The following is a 15,494-nucleotide window of genomic DNA, read 5'->3' on the forward strand; positions in this document are numbered from 1 at the left end:
TGACAGTTCACCTCAACCATGGCAAGTTACTTTACGGAAATGGGAGCAAGTCTACTTGTGGTTGCACAAAATGCCTTATGCCAAAGGAGTTCTGTCCAAGATGCTGCAAACGATTGCATGGTGGTATGAGCGGGATAAGGCTCTCTGGAAATGCCGATATGACCGGTTCCTTCTCCACGACATCATCGTTGGGCTTTGGCAATGCGGCGAAGATAGGTTCAAAGAAACGCTTGCATGTTCAACGGAAAAGGGCTACCCTCGTCGGGAGTCTGGATTTGCCGCTGAGGATGAGGTGATAAGCCAGTTCTTGGCAGAGGAGGTAATCGTTGCCGGAGTAAGGAGTCCAAGGCTTATAGAGCAGTTGACGATGTTGACGAGGTCGATCTGGTATAAAAGCATGAACGTCCTGTCATGCAGATGAGGTTGTAAAGACATTTGTGTGTTTAAGTATCGGGTCAAGAGTAATAACATAGAGTAGGGGTGATAGCCTATGAAGCGGAAGATTGGTAAATATTGTCCTTACGACCCAAACAATTGTTCTTTGTATTTAGGTGAGCGATATTGCCTCGATGCCCTAACAATTATTGTTTGCGTAGGCTGGTAGCCGATCGAGCAGTCACTTGACCAGCTCTTAACCGCCTATCTATCACGACATCAGGTTTCAATATCATTTCAAAGCCGAACTTGGGCCTAACGCATGTGTTGATCCCTAGAAGTGGTGGAGTCAAACTTTGTTAGACAGGAGAAAAAGACGACACGCAGCAACTACGTGCGGCACGCCGAATTTATCATAGAACTAAGCAGGACAAAATGGCTCAGCTGTAAAGCCATTAAGGAAATTCGGGCAGTTTAGGCAAAAGACATTTTTCAGCTGGGCTCTAAAAATATTTAGATCACAATGTCTAGGATTCCACTTATAATGATACCAAGAATAAATAGGCACAGACGAGAATCCTCAGACTTTAGTACGCCATCTTGATCTGTGAACGTGTACTTGGTATAAAAAGTCCGAAGCTTTTGCCAGGTGTCTTGATCCTAGAACGTCATTCGTTCTCGTGGGCTTCAAATTCAACGAGCACATCTATCGACTTGGTAAAGTCACCGACAATGATCCGAATTGTTTTTAGTACCATACCTGTATTGGAATTGACAAGGGACTCGTTTGCCATACGGAACGGTGAGTTTAATACCAGAACAAGCTAGTATTCCGACCTAAAAACAACATCTAAGATCGGAGAATAAGCTAATTCCATAAAAGATTCTACTAAAACCTTACTAGTAACCTTATATTATAAATCAACGGTCTCGGCAGTATTTATTAATTGTATTGACTGTTAGAAACCTAGGAAAGCCTAGGGTAGCGGAAGAGGAACCCGAGACTGTGTCTATGCTTCAGGAATGACTCAACGGCCTACAGTGGAGGGCAGGCCGATTACAAATTCAATCGTAGATCCTTGCCGATAACCACGTATAAAAATAGTCGAGTCGGCCACACATTTCGTATCGTTCAACAATCATGGCCATCTGCAACAAACCCGCCGCTGGCGTCTCCTTCTTTACCCCAGCTCAACAGCCACCCGCTGGCTCTGCGACCAAGAGGGACTCGGCCCCAACTCTCTTCAAACCCCTACGCATCCGCGGTATCGAGCTTCATAACCGCATTGGAGTCTCTCCTATGGGCATGTACTCAACGAGCCAAGATGGCTGCGCAACAGACTTCCATCTCGTTCATTTAGGCCAATTCGCACTCAAAGGTGCTGCTGCGGTTTTCTTCGGTAGGTGATTCGGCGAAACTAGTTTAGTAATTCATAAATAGATGGAGTATCTGGTATATTTAAAACGTATTTATGTCTTCTGATTAGTCATAGGTGGAGAGTAAGGGGCATAATGTCGTCTAGTTATTATTTAATGTGCGGCTTGAGTTTGAGGGGTAGTAAGGAATACCCAGAACCGAGCCCCTACTTTACCCGGAAGGACCAGGCCAGCTAAGCCAGTCAAGGCCTTAAATAGACGCTCTAGCATAGGATATTAGTATGTATGATGTTGAGGAAGGGTAAAAAGAATAGAACCAGTAAGGTCTAAATCAGAAGCGAGGGGTTGACAGGTAAGCAATCAACTTAGCCCTTTCCTTTCAGACCCTTTGCCTATTGCCATATTATACACTCTTACCCCTAAAGTCCGCCAAAAACCACTTTCATGATCTATTCCTATAGCCTTGTTAATGATGATTAAATAAAACCAAGAACCTTACTCTTTGATCACTAGCACTGAATAACAAACGACCATCCAAGTCTCCATCATCTCGCAAACTCCACCTTCTTCGTTTTATTTCTCTTTTCCAAAAGTGCTGTTTTATTCTGAAAACCTGACTATTCTACCAGGCCTTTTCTCTGATTGTATCTCCTTGGTGCGTGGGTTAGCCAGCTACTTTTCAACTCAGCTTCTACCACCGGTGCCATGATTACAAAGATTTGGCGACAGGATCTTCAGTGATTTTCGATTAACCCACTACAACATGTATCAACAACACGTACGGTAATGATATGACAGGTATATGTCGATAATAATCACGAGACCACCACCAGCAGTTCTCAGAATAATGACAACCGCAGCAAGACCACCAATCATAATAGTCATAATTTTAAGTCTACTGTAAATACAGAAGCACAGCCTTATGGGGTTTACTTATGATGGCTAACTATCCGCTTGAACTGTTACGTTCTCTAGGCAACCTACGGCTTGTCGATCAGCCGTGGGATGGATATTGCAACTATTGTTCACCTGGCTTGTGAGTTACCGTATTGTCTACTCCTATATTTGTAAATAGTATTGTCTTTGGTTACTTAATCTTTACACTATCCTTTTCGGTATTGGCCGCTTCTTAGCCAGCATCAATCCGCTGTTTGACCCCTCTAGTATCTTCCTCCGGCTCTCACTCTGACATGGCGCAAGGAACCAATCCAGCTCAGTGCAAAGCTCTTCAACCTCTATAGTAGCATGCAAAAGATTGAACCTGATTAGCCCAAGGACGACAGCCAAACTGGTCCCCATACACCATCTGATCCATGTACTCATTACAGTTCTTCCCCTTGTAAAGGTTACAGAAGCATCCCCCAACTTGGCACTCTGCGATGTTCATAGCCCTGCCGTAACTATAGTTATAGCAGTTGGTCTTGCCAGAGTATAGGGCGTTAGCCCAAGTGACATCGACCTGGCCAGCATAATTTCTGCACTGGGTGTCGCTATAGTAGTTGATCTGCATCTGCTTGGCAGCGGTAGCCGCAGAGATCAGCGTAGCGAGCACGGAGGCAGTTGAGAAATGCATCTTGAAGTGTGCTATATCTCAGTGAGTTATTAGCACAAGGTATAGGCAGATCGAATGAATAGCATGGTGGCTTACAGATGTTTCTCTGCTGAGTATGCTTCTTAAAGGTTGTTGACTTTCTGATGCAAGTTTAACCATCCACCGACAGATGAGCAGTTTTATACCTTTGAGACTCAATGCATTTACTCGTCAGACCACGTAAAGTCGTTGATAAAAGTCGGGTCTATCATGATGACAGATGCTGAGGTAATTAGTGACAAACATTCCTAATCCACCTGCATGCAAGGGGAAAAGACTTAGGATAGGAGCGGACATAGTGAAATCCTTGCTCTACAAGGGTCGAGCGGGCCGCATGCATATACGAGACGCATCTCGGCCCATCTGAGGTGCTTTATTTACCGCGGCCTCTCGGATGTGTAGTCGCCAGCGGTAAAATGTCCAAAGGGATTGGATTACCCGTACAAAAAAGGAATAGCTAAAATAGAGGTGAGATTTCACATCGAAGCTGTTTCCACGTCTGCGGCTGGCTTTGCCGAGAGGATCAAATACTCAACTGACCACCTTTTTCGCACACAGCTACTGAGGGAAAGAGAATTGCAATGATTTGATGAGGCATATTGGGGCAAATTCATGAATGTCAATTTGACTGCTCTGTGTCAAGCATGACTTGGAAGCAATTCATTCCTCAATGCTGCAGCGTTGGCATCCGAAGACTCAGCCGCGTAATTGATGAGGATGCTTGATTCACCTTCAGAAAGGCTGCGCGCAACGTATGACTCGATACCTTTAACAATATCCCCTGGTTAGCTTGAGCTACGTTTTACCATGTAGGCTACCATTCTGTGAACGTACCACGGGCAGAGCCGGTAATAATGACAAGTTTGACTTGGTGCACGTGCTGTTTGTCGTTCATGATAAAATTTGCAGAGGGCTTGTCTGCACAGAGTATGTACAGGGAGCATTGAGATGAACACTGCACAGAAGCATATTGACATATATACAATGACAGAGAGTATCTTTTCCCCCTACTCCTGATGCAGAATAACCCAATGCACAATGCAGTTATACCGACATAGCCTGCGAGCTATATGTCAACTTCCTCTTGGAGTCTGTTTTAGACGGAGAACCCTAGACAGCTGTTATACTCGTCTGAGATCCATACATCGAAACTGCTGTAGGTATTTTAGGCCTGTTGCCAAAGCCTTTGTGGTTCTCCGCTATAGTCACACTTAACTCTGTGTCTTCTTCCCCACTCTGCTCTTGAAGGTGAAAGTATTATCGCCCTTTCCGAGGTGAGGGACCCATGCCTTTATCCTCACAAGCAGTGGCTTGAGAGTTGGAAGACAAGCGCAAGTGATGGCAGACACGAGTTCTGCGAGGGACCATGAGGCTGCTGTAACGTTCCACCATGTTTGGTCTGGTTGAGGGGTGAGATATTGCAGTCGTAATATCGAAACACCAATTGTACTGGGAACAAAGTGTCAACGAACCGCAGATAGAACATGAGATGCAGGACCTACAAGAAGCCTAGCCCGAAAATACCAGAAAGAAGGAATTTCTGAGAAGGAGGGAGATTGAGTTTCCAGACGATAGGGAGGGGTAAAATCATGATGGTAAAGTCAGAAACTATATTTATGACGCCATTTGTATACCAGACAGCCTGGAGGGGGATGCATTGTAGAGAGACCATCATGGCTTGGGACGCACCCCATAATGCCACAATGATGATGACACCCAGGTAGACCAATCGCATGTTAGAGACTGCCATAATTCGGTAATAATGCAGCAAGAAGGTCATCTTTGCCCAGAAAAGAGTAACCACGTAGAACAGGATAGAAATCCAAAAAACAATAGGTAAAGGTTAGTCTCCAAAGCAGCATGAATGAAAACCAAGTGTCTTACTCGAAGGTAAAGTTTCATTGTCTCATCAGAAACTGTCCAGTCGTGTCGGCCCAGTCCGTATTGAGTCACTATTATCGACAATGAGTTACTGCCATATATACAGAATGGGAAAATCGTACTCGCAATCATTGTTGAGCGACATCATATGATACAGGCCTATGACAGGAACATATTAGACAAAGCTTAAGTATAAACTTATGTTAAATCGGCCTTACCCAGGTGATGACAGCAGCTATATCGTCCAGGCCCATTGACCTGATCAGACGACGACACCACAGTCGTAACCCAACCACCAAGACGGCCAGAGACATCAACACCATTGCCACTCGGATCAAGATGGCAGCCCTGTTTTCGTTGGCCATAGTGGCTGTTTCTTCGGCGGTGAGTGTCATTGTGATACGGAATTTAGGAAGGGGGAATAGCCCATGGCCTAGAGCAAACGACTTAATATCTGTCCTGAAGGAGGGGGATTAACACGTTTCGGATCAGTGCCACCCGTAGCCCGAGTGAAGTTTGAGATACATTGACCTGGATGAGGGCGACCCAACATAACGAACGTCACCCTAGTAGTCAGACAGACAGATCTATTGGGCCCGGTAGGCCACCGCCCATAGGGCTCTAAAAACTAAAAATACATATATTTCGCCAGTTGATGTCTTGGTCTCGCAGAGCCCCTATGTTTCCCGCCTTGTTCTTCTCTGTCTCTTCATTGTTCTCCTTCTAGATCCCCGTATCGGTTAGTGGTAGCAGATCAACTTGAAGTCCAATTCCTCCAAGTGTTCAGTTTCCTATCTTCGGCGGCTGAAGCAGTGCCTGCTATTGGTTGTACGGGGTAGCTGTTGTTAGTAAGTGAGTTTTCGTAACCGGTGGCTTATTGGTGTTGTTATCATCTCTGTTCCAGGCGACCTGTAGCGATCGCAAATCTGATCGTGGCTCACACCGCTTCTATATTCGGTGCCCATTTCTGTCCATCCGACGCTGCCTTACCTCCCAGGTGAAAGCATAGGTTGCCACGCTTTTCTTCTACACATTGGGACATCATCTCCTTGCGTTGTGCTGTCCATTTTACGCATCGAAAGAGAAGGTGCTCTACCGTTTCTTTTGCCTGCCCGCATGGACATTCATCTGTTGGTGCTGCTCTGATCTGATAGAGATAACCGTTTAGTCGCGCCATTCCGGTTCTGAGCTGTGCTAACACGCTGGCTTCTTTCCACAATACCATGCAGTACCCACCTGCCGGTCATACCCACCTACTGGTCAGCGAAAAAAAGAATTCCCCATACAAAATGTCAAAGAACGTGGCCTTAAAAACGATGAAATCGATCTTGGTCACGTGGTTAATGTGTGATTTGACCAGCTGCTCATCCTGATAAGTGTATGCCCGCCCCAGAGGGCCGAAGCACCTGAGGCCTAGGGGCTGAAGAGGATTTGATAAATGAGGAGGCATAGAACCGCGACTACCTCCTTGCCCCTACAGAACCGGCCGAAACCGGGGAGAGATGTCTCAAGTGACCGTCAATCACTAACATGCAATAGACGCCATTCTTGCGATCAGCTATTTGTTTATCGAAATGCTGATCCATTCAAGCCTGTATTATTATTTTTCTATACGTTTTCAGTAGGCTTAATGATCCAATCTAGTAGGTGGTTGCACTCTGAGTACCAGTTTGCGAGGTGGTAGGCCCCTTTACACCTGATAAACGGCGGGATGCGCCAGCCTTATGTATTAACCCCCTGAGTCACCGTGGCCCATTCGCGATTACCTGGCTGGGTCCTTTTTGGCTTTCCACTCCGTTTGACGCGTATCATAACCATAGTTTGGGTAATAACGCCCAACATAAGCCCGGTTACGTCAAAGTTTAATAAATATCGATATCATCAATGTCATACTAAAGGCTATAAATACGGGGTTGAAGCAACGTTTGTCATTTGACAAAGTTTCTAGCTTATAGCTTGCCAACTTTCTCTCTAGCACGCTTTGCGGCAGCAGATTAGCCATATCTTCCACGTCAGCAAGCTTTGGCGGGAAGCCTTACGAATACAGATCTAAAATATGCTCAAAAACGGCCTCTTCTTCCAGGTCAGTAAGTTTCCGAGAGTTGGGCGTGATATGGCGTCGCGACGGACGGCCTTTCATTCTGGCGCGTAGTGTTAATTCAGGCATAGTGTGGATTTTTTACCATCTGAGTTACGGGAAAATTGCTATTTTCTTAAATAGTTTGAACAGCTAGGAGTATTCTCCTTCCACTTCAATCTGATCCCATGTTGTGCGGTTGAACGGCATGATGTCAAAATAAGATGAGACGCATCGGGGTGGAAAACCAGCTGTTCGCTTATAAATCACGTTATTAATATAATCCTCTTCTTTAACACAACACTCAATTGCAACGCTACCAAATAAATAATACCACTATAGGAATTCATCTTAGGCTCTGGTAATTCTCTATTTATCTTATATACCAGTACTATCTACCTTTTCCTTACGGAGCCTATATGTCGCCTAAGCCCCCTTTCTAAAACACGCATACTACCCCTTGTTCTAACTTAGGGTAGTTTATCAAAAACTGACAGAATATTAAGGAATGACAGTTAAACATCCAGATAACAATTAAAATCAAAAGCGATACATCGTGCCAATCTAAACCCCCTCTTCAAGCCAATCCGAAGGCCAACGCAATTCCATGGAATCACAAGCCCATTAACAGAACTGTCTGCTGTTCTGATCCTGCACCATGAAGCCAGACACGCCAAATTTGTCGGGGATCGTTCCCGCCGCGTCCAGGAAAGTCAACGGTGCAGGGGCTCCAGCCTGCGGGTTATTCGCAACCTGCAATAGATTAAAGTCCTTGCTGTTCGCCAAGTTGTACTTAAGCGTAACGTCAGTCGGCAGGTTGGGACTGCTGTATAGAGTGCACGACCGCTTGCCACCATCCTCCGGCATGAATATATGCTTCCACACCCAGTTCGTGCACTTATTGGGTTCCTCTAAACACTTGGCGGCGCAGTCGCAAGCGGTCTTGAAGCCGTCCTTGAAGAAGAAGTGTTGCTCTGTGACGACGCCTGTCATATCGATACCCTGATAGTACCGGACGCAGCCGCCCTCTCGTTTGGGAGCCTGAAGGTTGGGGAAGCGGTCTTTGGTGATCTTGCCCTTGCAGATCGCCCAGTCCGAGTAGTGGTCAAAGTCTGGGAAGATGTTGCTGTCTGGATTGTCGTAAGGAGTGGAGTTGAGGGGAACGGCCAAGGCAGCGGAGGCGAGGAGGGCAGAGAGCACAGCGGTGGTGAAATGCATTTTATCGAGAGGATTAAGCTGATAAGTGAAGATAGATGTGGTTGAGTTGATTTGTTTTGTTAAGTAAGTGATTGATAGTAGTGATGCTGGTGAGAATTGGGATTTTTGCTAGGACCTTGACGACCGTTATATATACTTTTGAATCAACAGATAAGTACAGCTAGATTATTTTAATCTAAAGGATGTCACTTACACCTCTAGCAGCAATATGACAATTAGAGCCCGGAGACCGCATGATCCGACCACACAAGACCTGTGCGGCTGTGCCCTAGCCTATCAGAGCGGGGAGGACATTGAGAAGGGGCTTTAGCCATACTAGTTAGGCCAGGTCGATAGACGAGACATACACTTTAAGCAGACCAGGCTCTTCTAGGAATAGCCTGTTGAGGCTCAACACTTTTGCGGCTTGACCCTGGTGTTGACAGCCCCGATGGCTGGGCAGCATACCTTTTCTATATTTGATAAGGCTGTAGCATCGATGTGATTCGGTATTGGAAACCCTAAAGATAGCGACCGAGGTTCTAGATCTCAAGCCACGGCGCCTTCTCACAACGGGGATTCAGACATCCACGTCAGCCCAGAATGATTGCGTCACTATGAATTATTCTACTTAGAGTTTTGGAACAACAGGAATTTGGAGCGCTGAAAGCCTCATCAGTGAGGCCAATCTGATCGCCCAGTATCCACTATGCCGCTTAGTGCGACGTAGTCAATTCATTTATACTGTGATGTTTCTCCGACTTGACTGCTAGCCTCAGGGGGCTCTTTTCATGCTCTACATAGAACTTTTGTTCATGCTCATGATTCTTTTGACAATCTTTCGCGCCTAGCTATCCCTATCTTAGGCATTAACGTCAACTTCACATATGTCTAGAAGCAGCTTAACGACAAACTCACGTCCTCTCGCCGCGCCACACAAGGTGTAACGCTGCGATCTATGTAAATGCCGGGGCAATTTGTGTTCTGTTTCGCATCTCTGGCTTCCCTGCACAACGAAGCGAGCCGTTGTGCTGAACGGATTTTTCACGATTTCGTGGTTACTTCTTCTTTTTCTTTTCTTTCTTTTCTCTTTTCTTTTTTTTTTTTGATTGGTTATAATCCCAAGAAACATAACTCAATCAACACCAAGATGACCCATTTGGTCTTCTTATTCGCTAAAGCGCTTTAGTATGGGCTGTGCAGCCGATGCAAACCATTTGACCAACTAAGCTCAACAGCTGTTATACAGGATTCGGGCGAAAAATTGCACAGCTATTTTACCATTCTACATCCCGATTGCTTGGAGCCGACTCTTCTCGCACTCAACAATTCAGTATCATTCGAGCAGGGCCACTCACCTAGACCTGTAAGGATATTATTTGAAGAGGGGTATCGATTCTTGCGTTATTCGCGTTCTACCGCAATGAAGGCTAGTAGGGGAGATCGTGCTAACATGCACGGTTGGGAAATTGCAATCAGAATGAAGAACAAGTAAGGGCATGATAATCTTACCCGAATATAGCAGAACCTCGCTACGTGCACGGGCCAAATTCTGTGTAATTAGGCACATTACAGCGAGCCCTTGATACAGTAGAGTTAGGCTTGTGCGAAAAGGGGACGATTGGTGATGAGGCAAGGAGAGCACTTTTTATAAATAGTAGGAAGATCTACGTGGCAGCTGTCAGAAGTAAAGAAGCTACATAATAGGAAAGGATATTCGAGCGGCATGTCGAAATCTTTCTGCTGGTACAGTAACCGTTGCTCTCATCTTATATTTCAAGTAGAAGAGAGAGTCGTACTTCGAATCACATAGCGTTATCCGGGACACGCGACAACCGGCAATTGCGCCCACGCAAAAAATTGTTTCCAGTGGGGATATTAACATATACCCCGTCTTGGTTTGCCGATGGGTATTGATGACCAGAGCCAAAGAAATTGCAGGGTGTGGTAGATCGGTGCTAGCGTCTCACCACTCCAAAATAAGATTTAATCGAGGTATTTATTGGAAGATCTTGGGCATTTTAATCTCTTTCTAACTCTCTAGTGTGGCGGCTTATGGTAAGACGGGATAATAGAAAGCCGTCTTCTGATGATCTGGATCTGAATTTTCTGAGAATAGGGCGAGTGGTCGGGAGGGGACAGGGAGCTTAAGATAGCTATAAAATGCTACTAAATGCCCAAGAACGCAGGAATGAAAAGCACCTATTTACTGTCAATAAATAAGGACCTTCAATCACACTCTCAAATAAACCCCAATCACTACCTCAGGATGAGACTCTTTTCAACCCTTATGATCTTGACCATAATTGGTCTTGCACAAGCCTGGTCTATCAACTTCTTTGCCGAAAAAGGCGACAAAATGAAACGGGTTAGTGCCAATGGAACCAAGAGAGGCAACTGCATCAACCTTCGCTCGGATTACGACTGGGTTACAACTTCCATCACCTTTTATCCTCAGACGCCTGCTTGGCCGGACCCAAATGGATACACAGCATACAGCAAGGCCAACTGCAAGGGCACGGCATACTATGGAGTAGAGGGACAGCAGAACCCAAAGAGGAGGTTCAGGAGTTATAGGGTGAAATAAATCCTGGCACTTGTACTAGAAAGCTGATACTAGGCTATCCTATCAGTTTGTATGTGGACACCTACCTTTAACATTTGAAGGTAAAGATTTGGAGCTAAGGGTGGATAGTAGTCAAAGACAACTTGAGGGATTTAACATGTTAAGACATCGTACTTTCTCACACATATCAACATCATATTTTGACCGACTCGAACTAGACTAAATGTGATTTAAAACTCATTAATACTGGATCAAAGCATATAATAAGACCTCCAGACTCACCTTATTTATATTTCTATAAGTAATTTCTGCTCGTTGTTTGTATATTCATCTTTCAAATTGTTGACCTCGTCGTCGACCTCGAGTATTACTAGTCACTTAGATTCTAGTGGATATATGGGGTCCCCATAAGGCACATGACGACGCAATCGCATAATCTGAGTCTCGCCTGGTCCTCTGCCTGAGAATCCCGCCTGATTCATATCCTGTTAATTGCACTGCCTGCGTACTTAAGAATCACCCCCAATTCATATCCTGCTATTCTTACCTCCTACTCTATTGTATACTGGATTTAATATGGAGAGACCAACAAAGCGTGGATGACCACGCAAATATGCAACAGCCAAGGAAAAAGCGATATCAGATTATTAACACCAGCAGAACAAGCAGCAGGAAGCAGCTAGAGATAAGGGCCTACCCTATAGCAATTTCCATAACTTGCACTATCCTATCCAGTCAAAAACCTTCCTTTGTCATCACACTTTCTTGGCATACAAGTGTTAAGAAAGTGGCCCTGTCTACACCTAAATCCTTAACAAGTGCACAACAAACGACTCAACCTGCGCTTTGCGCAGTCGCAAGCTGCGGCGATGGCCTCGTTTTCGACGAGCCCGCCCGCTGCCCCAGACCCCTTCGATTTAGGGATCCACACTCCCGCTAATCTGAATCGAGGAGCCCGTGCAGCTCTCTTGCAGAATAGCCCTGCGACCGTGAATGGCACCATTGGTGTTTTACCCGTTCCCAGGCAGATGGCCCAGACTCCATCCTCACCACTCAACGCCGCCGCCACTACCACCACAGCTACGGAAGGAGCTGAGCGTGCCAGTCCCGTATCCACTTTTGAACAACGACCAATCTCTATCGTCGAATCAGCCAACGATCTCGCGCGAGAACACGCGGAAGAGTATAACACCAAGCTGATGGTGTTCCGGGCCTTCTGTACCAAGTTTGAAGAAGCGGCCCAGCAATTCGTCACCGGACCGCAACGACGCTTCGCTCAGCAATTTGCCAATGATTTCCTCGGTTTTTGGAAACGAGAGCTCTCCTGCTCCGGACCTGTGACCCCCAAGCCTACATACAGCAGCGTGGCCGCTGCCGCGCCTCCCACTGACCATGACCGTCTGACCTACAGACAACAACAACAACATAAAGGCCGACAAACAGATCCACCTCATCGCCAAGGGCAACAGACGACCATCGCCCCACCCCGACAAGACCTCCGTGTCTTTATCCGTCTAGAAGCCGGAGCTCCGGCCAGGGCCCACAGTAGCTATGCCATCCGGACTCTGATCCGGGAGAAGCTCGGCGCTGTCTCAGACAAGATCCGGCAGGTGTTCCAGGTCAGATCGGGATGGGCCGTTCTGGCGGCCGACTCGGTAACACGCGACTTTCTGGTAGAAAAGCAAGCTGAGTGGGCCGCTGAACTGGGAGCTACAGCAGTAGAAACGAACAAGGAATGGTTCACCTATGTGGTCTCAGACGTTCCTACAAGACTGTCTGACTTTTACGGAAATGAGGTGGATAGTGACAGCGTCGTCAGCGACGAGATAGAAATCCAGACTGGGCTCAAGCCCATTGACGTACGTACCGGAAGACAGTTCTCGGATAACCCCTTGACCAAGGCCCTACTTGTGTCCTTTCTAAAGCCCACAAAAAGATTCTGGTCTCTTTTCGGCAGTAGCGCAGCTAGACTTGTTGACAAAACCGACCGACCTAGACAATGTGAGAAGTGCTGGGGACACCATTTTGCCCGCAACTGTCACAGACAGCCAGTTTGCCGACGCTGTGGTGAGACCGGCCACCTCGTAGACGATTGCATCGCACCAGAACAGTGCGTCAACTGCTTGGGCCCCCATCAGGCCAACTTTCGTAGGTGCCCAGCTCGGCCAAAGACAGTGCACGGCGTGCTCCGCCGACTGACTAAAGAGCAACGAAAACATGTCAGGGTCGTTGGTGCGGAGACATACCGACAACGACACCAAGAACCACAGTCGGCATCGCATCAGGAAGCCCAGCAGGGCATGGCTGAGCGACAAAACGAGGATGTCACATCACAAGAACGACCGAACGCTCGTGCTCCAAGCCCAGCTGTATCAGGAGCACCTTCGTGCATCATGGTGGCCACGACCCCTCATGCTGGCTATGAAGCAGAGGAAGAACCCGAACAGCCCAGGCCAGGCTCACCGCGAAAGCGCCGAATAGTTCTCATTAATCGCTCGCATGGCCAGGAATAGATATTCTCAAACACGAAAGAACGACAGGAAGCCGCTCAGGAACTTCCAGGCCAACGTCGGCAAGATCCCTCCGGCCCACGACTGCGCCCTGGCGCTGGCCGACTCGGAACAATATGACGTTGTGCTCTTGCAAGAGCCGTGGACGGCTCACACAGAGACCCGCACTTTAACTAAGACTCACCCTGCATACGACACATTTACGCCGGTCGACATGTGGAACAGCAACGATACTCGGCCTAGAGTGATGACATATGTCCGACGAGACCCAAGACTTCTTGCTGACCAGATTCGGCCTTTTCAGACTCGTGATATCCTTTGGCTCACAATCAACGACCTGACGATCGTCAACTTCTATCGTCAGAACGACGAGAGGGACGCCCTAGACACGCTATTTCAATGGTCTGTCCCGGAACGTTGCCTCGTAGCTGGCGATTTCAATGCCAGACATCGTAGCTGGCAAACAGGCCAAACTACGAACCGGGGCCAAGAGATAGCAGGATGGGTGTCTGAGAATGACCTCAGCCTTCTCAACACTTTAGACATCCCAACAAACCCGTACGGCAACACAATCGATCTTGCCTTTACTAACCTACCACTTGCTGAAGCTGTCGTCGAGGACCATCTCGCCACCAGCTCTGACCACTTCACGCTCAGCCTGACTTTCCCAGACGTCAGATCGACTCCGGTGCAGCCAGGCAAGATTCGAGTGACGACGGAAGACGAGCTTAAACGATTCGTCGAGATCGTAGAGCTTGGCGCTACAGGAATACCCCTGACAGATTCGACCCCCGAGGAGCTGGACGAGCTTGCCTCTTCACTTGTGAGTCTACTAACATCAGCAGCAAAAGCGTCTGGGAAGCCCGCACGGGAAGGCGGACGTCCGGCTCCCTGGTGGACCGAGGAGTGCGCCGACGCCGCGGCTGCTTTTCGAGCCATCAGAAGAAGCTACCTGCTCGGCTTCAACCAGGATGTTCAGATCGCCAAAAGAGGCTTTCATCGTGTGGTCCGTCGGGCCAAGAGGCGCTATTGGCGTAACCTCATCGATGGATTCTCCAGCAGTAGCGACGTTTTCAAAGCTGTCCGGTGGCTAAAGTCCCCAGGAGCCTTCCAGCCGCCACCTCTACAGGTCGATAACGTCGTGTACGAAAGCCAGATGGATAAAGCCAACGCACTCCGACAGGCCACGCTTGAACGAAGAACTGCGGAGGACGACATCGCAAACGCATGGACGCCAGTATTCCCACCTAGATCGATCCCATTCTCTCCCGAAATCTCTCTGGAGGAGGCGCAATATGCAACTTGTCACACAGGCAATACATCCCCAGGGTCAGACAACATCACAGTCAAACTTCTTGAAGCAGTATGGCATACCATCGGTACACACGTCCGTCGTCTCTTCGAAAGATGCCTTACCATAGGCCATCATCCAAAACCATTCAAGGAGGCGGAGGTGGTCATGATCGCGAAACCGGGACGGAGAGACCTTACCGAACCACGAGCATGGCGACCCACCTCACTGCTCTCCTGTCTTGGTAAGGGACTAGAACGACTGATCGCGCGCCGCCTAGCCTGGGCAGCCGTTCACTACAGCGTCCTTCATCCGCAGCAAGCTGGGGCGCTCCCCAAGAGGTCGGCAACAGACTTGGTAACTGCTCTGGTCTATGATATTGAAGAAGCGTTTGCACGCAAGAAGGTGGCGACTCTAGTCACAATGGACGTCCAAGGTGCTTTCGACACCGTCATGCGCAACAGGCTCGTCCTGCGTCTTCGTGAGCAAGGCTGGCCTAATCACCTGGCTCGCTGGGCCGGCTCCTTCATGGGCGGCCGGTCGGCGCGTGTCAGGTACCAAGACACAGTCACGCCCTCTTCTCCCCTTCAGTGCGGCCTCCCTCAGGGGTCGCCGGTATCGCCAATCCT

At 47.8% G+C, this 15,494-nt stretch overlaps 7 protein-coding genes across 7 annotated transcripts; 2 read left to right on the plus strand and 5 right to left on the minus strand.

The window, feature by feature from the left end:
* Nucleotides 1-70: 70 nt before the first annotated feature.
* Nucleotides 71-530, plus strand: FOXG_07051 (uncharacterized protein; the record flags this gene model as incomplete). Its single annotated transcript, XM_018385683.1, has 1 exon — nucleotides 71-530. One exon carries the CDS (start codon nucleotides 71-73, stop codon nucleotides 419-421), a length of 351 nt encoding a protein of 116 aa, XP_018244331.1. The 3' UTR covers nucleotides 422-530.
* A 986-nt stretch (nucleotides 531-1,516) lies between these two features.
* FOXG_19624 (oxidoreductase) lies at nucleotides 1,517-1,879 on the plus strand (the record flags this gene model as incomplete). The annotated part of the gene is made up of 2 exons (XM_018399885.1): nucleotides 1,517-1,775; nucleotides 1,869-1,879. The coding sequence occupies 2 exons, from the start codon at nucleotides 1,517-1,519 to the stop codon at nucleotides 1,877-1,879; spliced, it is 270 nt and encodes an 89-aa protein (XP_018244332.1).
* A 1,101-nt stretch (nucleotides 1,880-2,980) lies between these two features.
* Nucleotides 2,981-3,325, minus strand: FOXG_07052 (uncharacterized protein; the record flags this gene model as incomplete). Its single annotated transcript, XM_018385684.1, has 1 exon — nucleotides 2,981-3,325. One exon carries the CDS (start codon nucleotides 3,323-3,325, stop codon nucleotides 2,981-2,983), a length of 345 nt encoding a protein of 114 aa, XP_018244333.1.
* A 656-nt stretch (nucleotides 3,326-3,981) lies between these two features.
* On the minus strand, nucleotides 3,982-4,238 carry FOXG_19625 (uncharacterized protein; the record flags this gene model as incomplete). Its single annotated transcript, XM_018399886.1, has 2 exons — nucleotides 3,982-4,109; nucleotides 4,178-4,238. 2 exons carry the CDS (start codon nucleotides 4,236-4,238, stop codon nucleotides 3,982-3,984), a joined length of 189 nt encoding a protein of 62 aa, XP_018244334.1.
* Nucleotides 4,239-4,554: 316 nt separating this feature from the next.
* On the minus strand, nucleotides 4,555-5,123 carry FOXG_19626 (uncharacterized protein; the record flags this gene model as incomplete). The annotated part of the gene is made up of 2 exons (XM_018399887.1): nucleotides 4,555-4,792; nucleotides 4,846-5,123. 2 exons carry the CDS (start codon nucleotides 5,121-5,123, stop codon nucleotides 4,555-4,557), a joined length of 516 nt encoding a protein of 171 aa, XP_018244335.1.
* Nucleotides 5,124-5,368: 245 nt separating this feature from the next.
* FOXG_19627 (uncharacterized protein) lies at nucleotides 5,369-5,619 on the minus strand (the record flags this gene model as incomplete). Its single annotated transcript, XM_018399888.1, has 2 exons — nucleotides 5,369-5,383; nucleotides 5,443-5,619. The coding sequence occupies 2 exons, from the start codon at nucleotides 5,617-5,619 to the stop codon at nucleotides 5,369-5,371; spliced, it is 192 nt and encodes a 63-aa protein (XP_018244336.1).
* Nucleotides 5,620-7,925: 2,306 nt separating this feature from the next.
* On the minus strand, nucleotides 7,926-8,519 carry FOXG_07053 (uncharacterized protein; the record flags this gene model as incomplete). Its single annotated transcript, XM_018385685.1, has 1 exon — nucleotides 7,926-8,519. The coding sequence occupies one exon, from the start codon at nucleotides 8,517-8,519 to the stop codon at nucleotides 7,926-7,928; it is 594 nt and encodes a 197-aa protein (XP_018244337.1).
* Nucleotides 8,520-15,494: the final 6,975 nt, after the last annotated feature.

This window comes from Fusarium oxysporum, chromosome 6 (assembly GCF_000149955.1).
Source record: "Fusarium oxysporum f. sp. lycopersici 4287 chromosome 6, whole genome shotgun sequence".
Lineage (NCBI taxonomy): Eukaryota > Fungi > Ascomycota > Sordariomycetes > Hypocreales > Nectriaceae > Fusarium > Fusarium oxysporum.